The 17,713-nt window shown below is 37.7% G+C and overlaps 1 protein-coding gene across 2 annotated transcripts in view; it reads left to right on the forward strand.

Moving 5' to 3' along the window:
* Positions 1–9,621: 9,621 nt before the first annotated feature.
* Positions 9,622–17,713, forward strand: part of syk (spleen tyrosine kinase) — a 33,088-nt gene continuing 24,996 nt past the window's right edge. For both annotated transcript variants that reach the window (XM_042509358.2, XM_042509359.2), the window contains exons 1-3: positions 9,622–9,918; positions 14,820–15,271; positions 16,882–17,042. In XM_042509358.2, the coding sequence (XP_042365292.2) occupies positions 14,870–15,271; positions 16,882–17,042 (563 nt within the window). In that variant the 5' untranslated portion in view covers positions 9,622–9,918; positions 14,820–14,869. The remainder of the gene's footprint in view (positions 9,919–14,819; positions 15,272–16,881; positions 17,043–17,713) is intronic.

Raw genomic sequence — 17,713 nt, forward strand, 5'->3', positions numbered from 1 at the left:
GAAAGTAGTTCAAGTATCTAAGGGTCTTGTTCACGAGTGCGGGTAAAATGGAGCGTGAGATGGATAGGCAATATGGTGCGGCATCCACTGTGATGCAGGCGTTGCACCAGACTGTCACGGTAAGGAGGGAGCTGAGCCGGATGGTAAAGCTTTCAATTTACTGGTTCATCTATTCCCAGACGTCACCTTTGGTCTTGAGCTTTGGGTAATGACTGAAAGAATGAGATTACACATACATCTCCCATTGGAGGTGCTCTGGGCATGTCCAACTGGTAGGTGGTCTCATGAAAGACTCAGAACACGCTGGAGGGATTATATATCTCATCTGGCCTGGGAACACCTCAGGATCCCCCAGGAGGGGCTGAAAAGCATTGCTGGGGAGAGGGACATCTAGAATACTCAGTAGTATAATACTCAATACTCATACTAGAATGCTCAGTCTACTGCCCCCGTGATCCAGACCTGGATAAGTGAATGACAATGGATGGATGGGTGGATGTGTAATGGACTTAAACTCCAATCTTCAAACCTGAAATGAAGAATAAGAGAAGAAGGGGGGAAATGTTATTTTATTAGGTTACATTTATTTATTTATTTTTATCAATGCATATGTAAGTGTGCTTTTCATGTGATAGGGGGCCCTTTGCAGGCTGCCATCCTAAAAGAAGTGAAATGAAGTGACATCAAAGACTACATAGTGTAGGCCACAGTAACTGTTTCTCCGTCATTGGTTAGAATCAACTCCTTATGTAGCAGCACCACCATCTGCTGGTGATTACAGGAATGATTCATTTATTTTAAATCTGATGTAAATTTTCCGCTTAAAAAACAAAACAGTAAATTCATACTTTAGGGATAATGACAAAAATATAAAATAATGAACATAGGCAACACTAATGCCTGAAACTTGGAATGACATCACTTCTCTTGTTCTGCTTTCAGATGTCTGGTACGAATTCTTTTGAAAAAAAAAAAACATAGGAAAAAAGGCAATGAGCAACTTGGTAAGAAATATTCCACAAATTGCAAGAAATTGCCGGATTTTAAAAATAATTTTTAAAAAGCTAGGAGAAACGTATGTATAGGTGTCATAATAACATATTAAAAAATATATAGTAAGTATTTTGTTTTTAAAACAACTTTTTACAAATTTGCTGCTTATTTTGGGGTCATTTCTTTTTTTCATTGCTCATTGCCTTATTACCGTGTCTGCAGAAAAAATCATGCCATTTTGCTCAAGTTTTAAAGGTTTAAATTGAACAAGTGATTATTTTACGGTTAGCGATTTGTTATGTATTTTTTTTTTATAACAGTGATGCATGACCCGCCCTACCCTGCCTTACTCAGCCTCTGATTGGCTTAGCCTGACCCTAACCAATCTCGCTCCCAACCTAACCAACAGGCAACAAGCACTAGCCAATCAGAGTGAGAGAAGGGCGGGTTATGCTTTCCTTATCCGAGAAAACCAAACTAACTCACGGTTGTGGACCAATAGGAAGTAATCCAAGAATCCAGCAGCTCCGGGACGGAAGCTCAGATCCTGCAGCTGAACATTTGAGGTGAAAGGCAGTAGGATGGTCCTGCCGACCTGTGACAACTCCGTCAGTCCTGCTCACATCAGTGAATCACACACACACTACATAAAGGCGACCTCACAGAACACCTTTTTCATGATGGGGTGACAGAGAGCGACCACCTGGAGTGAAGGAACAGCAGTCAGGAGGGTGAGTGACCGCCAAATATTTAACCACAACATTCTGCATCCGGATGTCATTTAGCAGTGAATATGAAAGCGCAGAAATGGACAGTGTTAGAGAGAAGACTTGAGCTGGATGCTCAGAGGTTCCGGCTGATGCCCCGGTGGAGAAATTAAACGACGCCGAGACAAATCAGATCCGCGTCCCCTGATGATCATCACTAGAGGAGAGAGGTTATCCTCCTGCAAACACAGACACAAGCCATAGGTTAGGCCTATATATGTGCACGGGCATGCATTTGCAATGAGTGTCACTGAGTGTCAATGCAAATGCAAAAATGGAGCAGAAACCAGGGTCTGATTAACCTGCCAGTGGCCCCAGGGACAGACACAAGTTGTGGGCATCTTCAGTGTCCACAACTTGTGTAACTAGTAACATGTAACTAGTAACTAGCAACATAACATGTAACGGATATGTTATTAAATTACAAATTTAACGCTTAGGGCCTGCTTTAATGTTACACGCTTTCGAATTGCTCTTCACATCAAATGCGCTATTTAAAATCAAACTTTAAAGAAATATTATACATCAAGATTATTTTGTACTTTTGTCAAGTTACTTTGTTTTAACACGTCCTAATCATAAATATCAAATATTCATTAATCATTCAGAATATATATTCATTCAGAATTATAACCATTAAATGCCATCTTTTTGTCATGATGCCACTATGTTTTTAGATGGAAAGAAAAACAACAAAAAAATTAATTATTTTAAATATACTAGATGCCTAGTAGATTTTTTTTTTTTTTTATTATTACAAAATCTGTATTTCAAAATCAAGCTTTAAAAAAACATTATACATTGATATTATTTTCTACTTTAATTTAGTTTATTTTTTTAAACATTTGTCCTAATCCTAAATATCAAATATTCATTCATTTTCAAGATGTTAACCCTTTAAATGGCAGTTGTTGTTTTTTTTGTCATGATGCCACTATGTTTCAAGATGAAAAAAAGAAAAGATTCATTTTCAATATACTACATGCATAGTAGATTTTTTTTAATTATCACATCATCTTACACTTTTATTTCTTTAACTCACTTGTGTTGTGTTATGTTGTGTATGTTTTCTATATTTTGCTATTTTGTTTTTTAGCATACTTCACACAGAAAATGGTGCCTTTAATCAGAGGGACGTAGTTAGCGGTTTAAATTTCACTGTTGAGTGTTTGTACAGTAATATAAATCAGTGATGCTGTTAATATTTACTGTATATGTTGATGCTGTTGCAGATGCCTGGTGACAAATATCAGTGATTGTAGAGGTGTCTGGAAAGTGGAAGTGTGAGTGCAATAAAATATAAGGAGTTAAACTGATTTCACTTTTGTCATTGCTATTTTGATTTTGTCATTCCAATTATCTCTTTGTTGTCATGAAATGTTTCATAAGCCCTAACAGGCTTATAACATTTAATGTCTTTCTGTCCTTTTACAACATGTATGTTCTGTGCTTTGTCATTTTTTATGTTTACCAGGAGAGGAGCTGTAACAAACTAGTTGGTTTAATCTAAACATCCATCAGATATTTGATTCGAGAATCAAAGTGTTAAAGTTAGGTTATGAATAATAAAATGGGTTGAGACTAAAATACTAAGCTTTGTTCTGAGGAACAGAATTGGTTTCTGCTCTTGACAGTAAAATGACTGAAAAACAGAATTGCTAACAAACTTGAAAGTACTTGGTTGGTAACACATAAATGAATTAATGAGTTTTTTGTTGATCAAGTTAGCAAGTTATTTTTTTGTGTTACCAGTTGAAGTTTTTTTTTCTAACCAGAAACAAAAATAAACACAAACCAATAATTTAAGTGTATAGCACAAAATGATTAATAAGAAAACAAAACAAAACAAGAAAACATCTTTAAGGCACACCATTTGAAGATAATTTTTAATAATAGAAAACAGGAAGTTGAGTGATGCAAAAAGAGAACTGCAACTTGCAAAGACGGACTTACTGTAATGTGAACATACATATAATTTGAGGAACTCATCACACATTTATTCAGTGTGCATAACTGTTCTGCTCTAATTGAGCTCTGTCAAGCATGTCTTCTTAAAATATATCCCTGTGGCTTATGGGCTGACTGTAGTATCTGGTCACTGGTTGGGTGGCTGTGTTTGGAAAAAAAATGAATATCATTAAAATAAATATTAGATTAGATAGATAATTACCAATAGGTTTAGATTTAGCTGAAACATGATAGTGAGCCTCTCTGTTGATGGTAAGCTAATGGCATGATTCTACTGTGTGTGCTGGAAGATTTTTCAGGGGCGGTGTTGTTGCTTTTTATAACAGCCATGATTATCCATCAAAACACTGATATCAAAATGTTTTCTCACACCCAGGTTGATTGATGGAAGAATGTTTTCCTATTGATCGTCAAAGTTCTGTTTTTCCTCAAGGTGGAGCCACATGGAGCAAAGTTAACATGTTAGCATCATAGACTGTCTATGGTCAGAATATATAGCAGAACACTGTTGATGACAGCTAATTTGAACATTACAAATATCTTAGGTTATATTTTACACACACACACACACACACACACACACACACACACATAATTAACATTTTATGTAGATAGATATTTACGTGTGTGTGCACACGTGTGCATGCGTGTGCATATCCTTACCCATATCCCTTATATTTATACTATGTAACATTCCTGTACAATATTTTCCCACCTTTAATCTTCATATATTTATATATTTTACAGTTCAAATGCCACACACCATGTGTGTATTACAGTTATCCTGTGCATCTATCAATCTTTATACACACACACACACACACACACATACACACATATATATATACATATACATGGGATATACATTATCTGTATAAGTGAGACTTTTTTTTTATTTTATCTAATTTTTACTTTTGTAATATGTTTATTACCACTCAATCACTTTTTCCCATTTTCCTTTTGTTTATGACTCTTTAGCTTCTGTATCGTGTGAATTTTCCCATCATAGGATTAATTAAGTCTTACCGTATCTTAAACGTAGCCTAACCTGTAAGGAGTTTAGTTTATGTACATGAGATTCTGATGGGAAGTTTTGGAATATCGGAGTTGCATCTTAACAAAACCTTATCCATTTAATTATTGCTGAAATTAAACTGAGCCCTGATGGACTGATTGAGAGCTTTGCATGTGATGGAGCTGCAGAAGTCATCAAAGTCATCACATTTCACATACTTGTTGATAGTTCTGAGTAGGTAAGTGTGATTCTTATATGGTTTATTCAATCAAGACCCATGTAGCCCTTCAAGGCCACGTTTCTATAGTAAGAGCAGCTGAGGAAGTGAAGGCAGGTCACTTCCTTCAGTGGGAAGAGACGTGAGCAGTAAAGCTGCAGCACAAAGACAACAAAGTATAGCGTAGACATCAGATGGTGAGATTTTCCATTCCTCAGCGCATCAACTCCAAACAAACCTGAACCACCTCACCTTGATGATGAACCTCAGTCTGCATGTGGCCTGCTAGCTTCAAATGTCACTGTGTTGCACAATCTCCCCCATGCTGTGCTGTAGATAACCTCTCTGTTTTTCTTCTCACTTCTCTTCCACACTGTGATGTAGATCGTTGTATCTGTGTGTGTGTGTGTGTGTGTGTGTGTGTGTGTGTGTGTGTGTGTGTCTTTTACTCATGATATTGCTCTATAGTTTTATTTTATCTCCTGTTTTAGTCTTTATATTCCAATCCAATTTAAATATTTTAATAAATTTTAGTAGCTGTGTGTGTAACATGGAGGTTAAAGCTATACCGCATTGTGTAATCCACTTTTGTGTAACAACAAAAATAAATCCTTGAATAACAAAGCTAACAAAAGGAAAAATCATAGCAGACATCTATGAGGATTAACACAGAATTTGATGTATCAATTATGTTGGAGGGCCTTTAAAACTTTTTTTTTCAGGCATGGCTCAATAAAAAATGACAAATAAATCCATTGTTAAATAACAATTGCGGGAGACTGCACAAAGTTACACTCGTATTGATAAAGGAAGGGTATATAATGGTTTTGAGTAACAGGTGAGGAAAAAAAGGCATTCAAGAATGAGACGTATGCCTGGTGAAATTGGTGTGATCACAATAATGATGCAAGTACATTTGTGAAGTGCTGCTGGGGTGCTGGGGTGCAGGAAAGAAGGTTTAAATGTAAATGGAGGCCACACAAACACATGAACAGTGTGGATACTCATGTTTGTATTTCTCTTTTTATGTGCTTTCTTCTCACAATAATTGCATAACCCCTTCCCCTAACTTTAAGTATGTCAACATGGCTAACCCCAACCCTTAACTTAATGTACACTTTAAGCACTACAACATGGCTAACCCCAACCCTTAACTTAATGTACACTTTAAGCATTCCAGGTAGGGCTGTGGAATGATTAAAAAAAATAATCAAATTAATGCTCTGTGACTAATTAATCTAAAATAATCTTATACATCATTTTTTGCTCTGAAAGTATTTTAAAAAATAACATTCAGTTAAATTTTGGCAGAGTGAATAACTACAGTCCGATAATCCCCAGTCAGCACAGTATATTCAGGCCCCGTTCCTACATTTTTTTTTCCTCTATTCTGTGCCAAAAGCTGCTGGATTTTGGACACAATTGTGCATCTCAATGGTGGCTTGTAAGATGGTAACTGCCTGTCCTCTACCATCTAAACTGCTCTGCAGTTCATTGTAAACTATTTTGCAGTGAGTTAGTTAGATGGTCACAGGCAGACTTATTCAGTTTGCGTCTGAATGCCTGGTTCATTGTGGCTTGAAGAGGCTGGCGCTAGCATCAGAGGCTGTGCGAGCTCGGGCCTCTGGGTTCACTGCTAAATGCTTTGTGTTGAGGTGATATTTCAGGCTTGAAGTACTCCGATGACACAAAAATTCATGTTACAAAGCCACTGTGGCCTTCAGTGACGCACCGGGTCAAAGGGCTTCACCGAACACAATTAATAATCATTAATTGTTTTTAATGCATTATTTTATCCGTGATTAATTAATCAAAATTAATTGCAAAAGCATTACAACATGGCCACAACCCCTAATTTAAACTACCCTGTAATCCTGTTCTACGGTGTGATTTTGTGCTGTTCCAGATGAAAGATGAACAAAGAAGCGTTGCGATATCTTTGGATGGGCTGTAAAACGGTGATTCTACGTCACACAGTGAGAGAGGTTTAAGGACGGCCGTTATCACGGTCTTGTGAACAAAGACAGCCTGGGATCAAATTTTGACAGTGTCAGAAATTTAGGATGAACATCTCACTGTGGTACTGCTGTTATGACCTACGTCTGCTAACCACCCAACAAAATTGGCAAATGAAATAACGACTTGATCAGCGTGACGCTGCTACATGTTAAACACTAGCAGATACTAATACTTATTTTAAGCTCTTGTTGCAAAATTGGCATGTCAAGTTGGCCTCTTCTCCCCAGCTAGGACTGTGTCCACATTCTTCTCCTCCTCCTCTTCCTCAGACTTTCTTCCACCCACATAAATGCCATCATAGGAAAGGCTTGATTCATGTTTGTGTCCATTATCACTCACCACTACAGTGCCATAGATGATCACACACCCCTGATGACATTTTGTTCTTGCATATTGATGTTAATGACTTATGACGTAGGCTGTGATTCAGTAGGCGTTTATCATCGCACAGTATACATACATCAAACTTGATGTACCAAATTTATAAGTAAGCATTAAAACATGATTAACCCCAAACCATAACTTAATCTTAGCATAACAACAGAGCGTACCCCAACCCTTAATTTAACATACACCTACGCATAACCATAACCATGAAACTACCAATCAGCAAAAGGCTGGGGCAGTGTTCAGCGAGTGTTAAACACACGAAAGCCACGGGCACTTCCTGATTGGTAAACATGTTCTGCTCATGACATGTGACTCACTAACTTCCTGCTTACACTGCTTGGTGCTAACATTCAAACACACACACGCACACACACACTCACACACATGCACACACTCACTTACACCGTCTATATGGCTTTAATAGAGGCTTGTCTTTAGTGACAGCAGATGACAGCGAGTTTGAATATCACACACACACACACACACACACAGTCTATATGGCCTTAACAGCATGGATGACAGTGAGTAAGAATATGAAGACGCATTATTAAATGGAAAAACAAATTGTAATAATAAATTTTAAATCTGTTAATATATCCATAACACCCCCCCCCCACACACACACACACACACACACACACACCTTAACCTACAATTCCTCTTTGGAGGTAAATTTCAGGCATATACCTAACAGCTACTACTGTATATAGTTGCTAGTTACTTTATTCATAGATTCAGTAGAATATTATATAATGTATTGCATATGGTTAAACTACCCAACAGTATGTAAAGTATTTAAAATTAGTAACACCCTGACCCTAGAAAAGCTGCTTAAGACATCGGTAATAACTAGAAATGTTTCTTATATAACCATTACTATTTTATTTGTTATATTTAAACCCCATAAAATGTGAAATGTGTGGCTTTTACTTGTAGACTAACAGAGCAGATTTACACTGTGGTATTATAATTTTTTCAAAGGTAATGGATCTGAGCAGTTGTGCAATCAGATAAATTCATAATCTTATTACAACATGAGCAGAAAGACAAGCAAAAAAAGACATACTTATATTTTGTTATTGCTGTAAAATAAAATAAATTTTCATCTAAATACATTTATTATTTATTTTGATTTGAAACATTTAGATTTTAAATTACATTTCAAAAAGTATTAAATTGCTTAATTATTGCAGTAATAATTTTAATAATTTATAATTGCACAGATGACAGTCTAAATTCTGCAGACAGCGTAGTCTATACATATCTTTTTTCCCTTTTGTTTTATTAGGTATTAACAATTACCAGCATCATATATCATAAATACACATGACTGGCTCCCAGTTTGTAATATTAAAATCCATATTAGATTAGTCATTACCACATATTGTCAGCGTAATATAAAATACCTTTAATCTTCTGCATGATTCCAGCAAAATCATTTTTATACCATAATGCAAGTGCATCGGTTTAGTTTCAGCACTGTGTAGTGGGGGGCCCATATGAAACAGAGGGTTTAGAGATCCTCTGCAAGCAGATTTGAGTGTCAGACACTTAACTTCCTGCGTACCAATGTGTGCCTTTTCTACATCAGTTTTTGATATACATAAAAGTTCTCTGCTACTTTCATGTATTTATTGGGGCGGACAAATACATGTACTTATCACTGAGGGAGACATATCCCCTGTGTCCCCCCTGAAATCTACACCTTTGCAGTTAAAATCAGACAAATATAAAACATAAAACCTAATGATGGATGAAAAATAAAAACAAGTTAACACTTACTGACATTTGTCATATTGCAAATTTCCTAAACCAAAAACTTAGACTAATAGACGTTAGCTAATGGAAAACCTACAAAAAACACATTATATGTTATTTTACAAACCAGATTATCTAGACACTGTAGGGCCAAAAATCAAAAGACAAAAAAATTTGAGGTCCAGTAATTAGATGCTTGAAGCTTCCAGCTGCTGTGCAGGGTCTCCCTCAGTACAGTTTTCTTGTTTTTTTTCTCAAGATATTTTTTGTCCATCAACATTGCTGTTTCCAAGGTCAACAAGGTTCTTCCTCATCGAAAAATATATTTAAAAAAATATAATGAAATCCATCTGAGTAATCTTTAGGTTAATTGCGCCGTCATTTGAGTCATCACGTTTGTCACATCATTTCCTGTGAGCAGCAGACGTGGTGGTCAGTGTTAAGATAAAAAAAAAGGGAAGTAAAAGAATTAAATTGTCAAGGAAGTCGTTGAAATGAGGAAGCTTCTGCGCTGCACCACCTCACTGTAAAGCAGTCCACACAGTGGCTGTGTACCAGTCCGCCCAGTGACTGTTCATGTGGTCCAACTGGGAAACGCAGGCGGGATCATCATCAGTGACTGACTGCTTTCATGTGTGTGACAATAACTTATTATTTTTGTCAGGTGCTGGCTCGCTTTAAGATGATCTGTTCACATGTTCAGACCACTGGCAGCTGAAATGCTGAAGAACTGAAAGAACCAAACGACAGGAGGACCAACACTCTGCAAACACTCCACCACATCGCACACAGTAAGTGCCGTTTTTGGGTTTTCTTTATGTCTGGTTAGAGACTTTTTGGACTTCACCATCACAGTTCCTTGTTTCAAAATGAAGAATAACACTTCCTTTTTTCACTGGGTTTATCTCAAGTCATTTCATTGCTCACTTTGCTGATTCAATTTTGATAAAACAAGAAAAATCTGCCACACGCTCAGAGCAGCTGTTCTTGTTTCAGGAAATTAATGATAAACATATAACATCATAGAATCATTTCACGTGTTAATTGACCTTATACCACTCTTTATTAATTTACCCCAATGAGAGAGACTAAAAGAGTTTTCTTAGAAATCAAATTCATATTTAGGACTTGAATATGTAACATGACGAGGAGGCGCTTTTATTCTTATGAGTAAAAATAGAGTTTGTTCAGGTCTTGAACAGTGGATTTAAGGACATTTCAAGAACTTTAATATTTTCATTTCTGTTACTTAACTCTTTGACACCTTAGCCAACTGGCTTAATTTGTTAAAAAAAAAAAGAGAGATTAAAGATGAGAAGATGAGCATCTTAAGCAGAAATGACCCAAAACTTTGTGAGAAGTTGGTAAAAAGAACAAGAACAATTCCTAAAAAAAATCAGCAAATTAGCACAAAACCCCGCCTCAAGGTAAAAAAAAAAAACAAACCCAGTAAACACATGGAAATGACCTGGAAAAAAAGTGCTTGAAAAATAATAATTATTCTGCATAATTTTAAAGATATTATTCTTATTATTATAGATATAGCTTTATGAGCAAGTTCCCCTAGCCTTTTAAAAATATTTTTCTAAACCAACTAATTTTTTTCAATAGGTGAGACGTTCTCTGTAAGTTGCTCATTGCCTTTTTTACTATTTTTTTAAAAGAATTCAAACAATTTGCTCAGGGTTCAAAGGTTAAAATACCTGCCAAAGGCATCCAAATGCAGCACAAGAAAAGTGATGTCGATCCAGATTGTAAAGGGTTAATATTTTGACTTCACTATATTTTAGAGGGAAATACTTTTAAACCCCCTAAAAAAATGTCTACTCTCCACTTGTCACACTTGAGATGTCTGAGTTGTCAGCAGTTCCCTCTGAACTTATCAGATCATCAGTTTCATTTCAATAACAGTTTAAGGCCAAATGGATAAAGGTATAAATATATATGCATTATTTCAGAATAAATAATGAATAAAAACAAGAATTTATGTGTACAGGTGTGTGTAGCACAACCTTGTCTTTGCGTCTTTCCAACCATATTAATCATGTCGGGACTCATGACTCTATTGTGAATGTTTGTGGGCTCATGATTGGCTGTAGATAGAGAAACACCTCTGCAAAATGACAGGAGGTCAGGGGCCAGTCATAGCAGCCCCATACATGTTTTCCATTTCTCGGATTTTAGGACATTTTTTGAAATTGGGACATTTTAAAGATTTTAGGACATTTCTAAAAGTTTAGGAAATTTTAAATTTTAAATTCATTTCTAGAAATTAGGACATTTTAAGGATTTTTGACATTTCTAGGATTTTAGGACATTTTATAGATTTGAGGAAGTTTTTTAGGATTTTAGGATATTCCTTGAATTTGAAGATTTTAGGACATTTTTTGGATTGTAGGGAATTTCTCAAGTTTTAGAACATTCTGAAGATTTTAGGACTTTTCAAGGATTTTAAGACATTTCTAAGATTCTAGGGTTTATGTAGGACCTCTGTCGGGGTGCACCCTTGCACCTTATGTATACTTACAATTTCCAGTGTGAATCACAAAATGGTTAGAGGGCCACCCAGCACCCTATCTGGGACTAGATTTGGCCCACCAGCCCTTGAGTGTCATTGCCAGAGTGCATAAAAAAGCACAAAATTGAGCCTGTTTATAAAACAAATTTTCCTGGGGGAGGATTCCCCTGCAACCCCTTACTGAGGTCAGGTCTAAGCCCCACATGTCCTTAAACCCTTTAAAAAAATGATACTCATTTGGCTTTGGATTAAAACAAGAAACAGTTCAGTATACAGTCCTAAAGAATAACTCATATTACCCACCAACATCTCTCACTGCCCTCCCGTTCAAAGCAGTCTAGAACCCAGTCTGGTCCCTGGGCAAGATACTGATCTCCTAAATTGCGAACGTTTGATGATTATGTGATGAGCAGGTGGCACTTTGTATGATACATCAGTGTGTGAATGTGTGTGTGAATGATGCCTGCACTGTAAGAGCATTCTGAGTGGTCACCAAGACTAGAAAAGCAGTCCATTAAGCACTTTTGTTAGACGGGGCTGAATGATCCTACTATAGAAACAGTATTTTGATGCGATATAATAATTTATCTTTATAGCAGCCATTTAGCTCCAAAAGAGGTACTTTCATATTGGTTTTGAGTACATGTCACTGATTATACAGCTGTAGTTAATTTTAAACCTAAAGATCAGCAGAGAAACACAGTGAGGTCAGGCTGATGAGACACATAAAGGTCTAAAGTATAGCTGCTTTACTTTACTAAACTTTGAATCTTGATCATTATTAAGAAATTTTATAACCAGGAGTAAATGTTAATGTAAATATAAATGTTGGCATTGTACATTTCTGCAAATAAATATGTTACATTTACATGTTGCACAGGTATCATCTCAGCGTATTTGAAGTGATGCAGTATATATATATATAATATATAATATAATATTTATATAAGCTGACTTTGTCATCAGGAGGTGACAAGGACAATGAATGACATGGCAGTTATGCAGATGCCTGCCAGGCGGCAGACCACCAAAACAGTACTGTTGAAACGAAAGGTTTTAATATATCCGCCACATTATGTGGCAAACTATGGTTTCAGAAACATCACTTTTTGCTGGCGATTGTGTTGCATATTTTATTAAAAAAAAGGGCAAACCTGAAGTTTTTGATACAAAAATCTCATCACAAGGTCAGTTTAAGAGCTGTTCATGTAGAGATTGAGTCTTAAAATTATGGATGTTCAAATTAAACATTTTCAGCACTTTGTTGGTCTTGAACAGTTTTTGTTCTTCAGGACCAGAAAACTTTCGAAACATCAAACAAAACAAACAGATGAAGAACTAGGGAAGTAAAATAAATAAATAAATAAATACGTAAATGAAATAAAATGAATAACAATAACAATAACAACAACAATAATAATAATAATAAGATATGCACGACAGGAAAAAGAATACAGGAAAGATTTAAGGACAATTTCACAATTTCACCTTCTAGGTAAAGTGAGATTTGTTTAATTAATAGCAGTGCAGCAGCAGTGCACAACAGAATGATATGTGATTAAGAAATGATACTTGTCTGTATCAATATAATCGAAATATAATATAGTATATAATGTTGTTGGACAGTGTCAACATCACAACATCTTTTTTTCTTTTTTAAACACAGGTGTGTTCCCCTGGGGCACTCTCAGTCACTGGCAAGGTCGCGTTCTCTCTACAGGTCCCCCAAACCCCGGGCCCCAGTGAACCCACTCTGCCTGCATCATCTATATTTACGCCCTAATAACCTCAGGGTTCTTAGGAGTCACTTCGTTAAAATATCAGAAAAACTGGAGCAGACTTACTTAATTAGATTTGCTGCAACTTTGACAGGACGGCTGCTTTTTCTGGACAGGCAGACGTTTCTGTACTAAGTCCATTCAAAAAGATTAAAGCCTAGTGGCTCAGTGGATAGAGCAGCGCCACATGTACAGAGGTTATGTCCTTGCCGCAGCAGCTGTGGGTTCAGTTCCGGCCTTGGCCCTTTGCTGCATGTCTCCCCCTTTCACTCTCTCTCTCTCTCTCTCTCTCTTCCAAGGCAATAAAAGCCCCAAAACATAATCTTAAAAAAAAAGATTAAAGACATTTACTTCAACTGGAAGCGAAAAAAAATCAGACATTGAGGTTATTTTTTATCTGAAACAACAAAGACCTTGTTGGGCTTAAAAACAAATTAGGAAGGAAGCACAGTTTGCTGTTATGTGTCCCAGCACATTTGTAACTGTCAGTACGTGGTGTATTTGCAGACCGCCGTGTGACAGCTAATGTTAGACCCCAAACTGCTCCTGATGTGCAGCCCAACACTTCATGCGACTTCTCTGTTTCAGTGTGTGTGTAGAGATGAATGAGTGGCTCTGAAGTGAGTTGTGCTCTCTTTAGAAAAAATATAAAAGAAAAGTGATAAAAGTGCAAAGTGCGGTAGAAATACAGTCCAGTCACCATTTTTTGACTGAGCTTTTTGCAGGCTGGAGCCTTCAGGTTAAAGACTGTGCGCTGTTCTGTAAGTGAGAGAAATATCTGTTTTAGTGGTTCTCGCAAATCAGCTCAAAGTTTAATCTGATATATTTTGAAAGCTGTCTCTGTGGAACATTAGTGATCAGATATTGAGAGTGAAAATGAGATGTGAAGTCAGCAGGTCAGCGAGGACATGAGAATGGAGGTTGTGGTGAGTAATGTGGGCTGTGAGTGGACGGAGGAGCAGAGGGGAGAGAAGGACACAAAGTGGTGACACAACACAACCCAATGTTGAAAGAACAAATAATATTCACCATACGCTAGTAAACATTAAAAATATTATAAACTATTTCTGCTCAATGGATAAAAAAATAATCCTGCAGATTTACTCAGTGTCACACAAGTTTAATGAAGAAAATATTTAAATCCTAGTTCGATCTAATAATCTTACCTAATATAACAAGTCTGTTTTAATTTCACGTCCGAGTGACTTCAGTCATTTGTTTGCTTTTCTCTTCTGTTTTTTCCTTCTGGTGGACTGAGCTGAACTGCCGGTCGAGTGATTTCTCTCACTGCCAGACTATAAGATGCTGAATCAGACGATGAAAAGAAGACAAAAGTCGACTAGTGCCAACAGTGCAATTAATCCTGATTGTTTCTGGTTTTCCTTTTGTTTTTCAGGGCAATTGCATCCTGGTGGCTGAGAGGGGGTCAACTATCCAGAAGCCAACATGGCTGACGAGGTGAATGCATTGCCATTCTTCTATGGAAACATCACCAGGGAGGAGGCAGAGGACTACCTGCAGCAGGGGGGCACAAGTAACGGCCTGTACCTGCTACGGCAAAGCCGAAACTATCTGGGTGGCTTTGCACTGTCTGTGTTGCATTCAGGCCGCTGCTACCACTACACCATTGAAAGAGAACCCAATGACACATATGCTATCGCTGGAGGTAAAAGCCACAGGAGCCCTGTGGATGTGATCGACTACCACTCCCAGGAGACGGATGGCCTTGTGTGTCTGCTAAAGAAACCCTGCAACAGGCCCAAGAACATGCAGCCAAAGGTGGGGCCGTTTGAGGACCTGAAGGAGAAACTGATCCGAGAGTATGTGAAGCAGACATGGAACCTGCAGGTTAGTTTTAACTCTACCCTGGAAGTCAAAGCCAGTTAGGATATCTACAAGACGAAGAGGGGTGTTAACAACATATAATTTGAGTGGCATTTTAAGTATTGTGTTTCTTGACCCTTCTTACTTCTTTTTAGTGAGACCTCTGTGTTTCCAGGTCTCAGTAATCACTTTGGTGAATGCAAATGAGAGATGGCAATACAAAAAATAAAACTGAAGCTGTAATGAACTGTAGTTTTCCTAACATTATTTTACAAAATAGTTAAATAGCTGATGATTGAAAAAAATTACTCTACCGTTCGGATGGTTTAAAAAGAACACTTGTGGACCTTGAGATAATTTACTTTTTCCAAGGTTGACAATGAACTGTCCAACTCAAGATTTACTAAATGTGCTATCACCTCTAAAGTTTGTGAAGTTGTTAAATATTGCTGCTTTGTTGGTGCTTTAAGCCCTACATCCCAACACAAAAAGCCACCTTTCCCGTCCATATGATATGCTGCTGGACGGACAGAGCTAGCATGATAAGGGGACGGGCAGCATCACTTCAGGATACAGTTGGACAGAACCTGTTGCGTCTACATGAACACAGCAGGACAGTGTCAGGTTAAAATGCTGCTGGTAACAACATAATATAAGGAGCATGAGGGCATCTATAGAGCAGGCAGGAGGGGCAGTGAATTGGTCTAAGAAACCACAGACTTTAATGCGTGAGTCGCCATACCTTTATAGTTTGAGAAAAAGCAGCTCCAACACATTCTCATCCCAAGTCGTCACAGTGGCCTTTTGTATCTGTATCCCTTTGTTTCTGCTATTGACCTTCTGGGGATGCAGCTTCCGTGTATTGTCAACAAAAGCACATGGCAACACATGGCAGCCAACTCCAGGACATCTATAAACGCACATGCTGGCACAGATGGTCAGGTTTAGGCAAAATAGGCACATGGTAAGAAGAAAAAAGACATCACATTCAGATGGGAAGCAAACACCGGAAATGAAAGTTAATAGTGTTGGATTCATCCACCGCCCTTCCTGCCTGCCCTATAGGGACCTTTATGCTCACTATATGACATCAGTACCGGCAGTGACACCATCCAGCGGTGTATTATGCAGACACGACAGGTTCCATCCGGCTGCATTCTCAACTAATGCCACCCATCTGTGTATCATGCTGCCGTGGCAGGTGCCGTCCAACCGTCCTGTGGCGTATAATAACACTGCGAACGGTTCTGTGCAGCAGCATTCTCAGCTGACCCCATCCAACGACCTTTCATGTGGACATGAAAAGTGTTTTTTTGTGTCAGGACCTTATCCCAAAATCACATCAACAGCGGCAGTATTTAATGTCTTCGGAATGAGAAGGGTCTACCAGCTCCATGTGTAGGTTATGCAGAGGATAACTTGTACCCGTGAATGTGGATTGTGATATGGAGTCATTGTATTTTTACATTTGATTATGTAAAATGAACTGAACACATAACCTCCTTGGCAGGAGTAAAGATGGAAACGGTAACTGTAGAGGTTGCTGTAATAATACTGTTGAAAACAGGTGAGAAAAGGCTTGGCCTTCATATTGTCATTATAAGTGTATGCACATAGCTCGTGTGTATGTGCAGGGAGCAGCTCTGGAGCAGGCCATCATCAGCCAGAGGCCTCAGCTGGAGAAGCTCATCTCCACCACGGCACATGAAAAAATGCCCTGGTTCCATGGATCGATAACCAGAGAGGACTCTGAGCCCAGGCTTCAAAACGGCTCCCGTACAAATGGAAAATTCCTGTAAGTATTTTACAAGTGTTTTTGTATATCTTCTGGCTGTGTTTGTAGTTAATTGTGTGAAATGAATTAATAATAATAATAATAATAATAATAATAATAATAATGATAATACATTTTATTTATAGTGCACTTTTTCAGGTGATGTGGTTGTTGGAAGAGGTTTGAGTGAGGAGTCGGGCAGCAGAGTTTTGGATGTATTGTAGTTTATTCAGAGCTTTGAAGCTGTAACTGAAGAGGATGCTGTTACAGTAATCAAGATGGGAAGTGACAAAGGCGTGAATGAGAGTTTGAGCAGCTGAGAGGGAGAGAGATGGGTGGAGACAGGAGGTGGAAGAATGCAGTTTTGGTAATTTGATTAATGTGGGGTTGAAAGGAGAGGACTGTGTTAATAATAATGAGTTCAGATTTGTCACAGTTCAGTTTAAGAAAATTTGTTTGTATCCAGACTTTGATTTCAGACAGGCAGTCGGTGAGAGTGGTTTGGATTTGAGTGGAGATGGTTTTGGTTGAGATTTAGAGTTGAATGTCATCGGCATAACAGAGGAGGGGACCAAGCACCATCCCTTGAGGGTAGGGCAGGGAAAAAAGTCTTATCACGATAATTTTTTTCATATCAGTCGTTATCGATATATATCACGATATATATCAAATCATTATTTCTGTCAAGCTTA

The sequence above is a fragment of the Plectropomus leopardus genome, chromosome 20 (assembly GCF_026936395.1).
Source record: "Plectropomus leopardus strain MGB_pleo_1.0 chromosome 20, ASM2693639v1, whole genome shotgun sequence".
Classification (NCBI taxonomy): Eukaryota; Metazoa; Chordata; class Actinopteri; order Perciformes; family Serranidae; genus Plectropomus; species Plectropomus leopardus.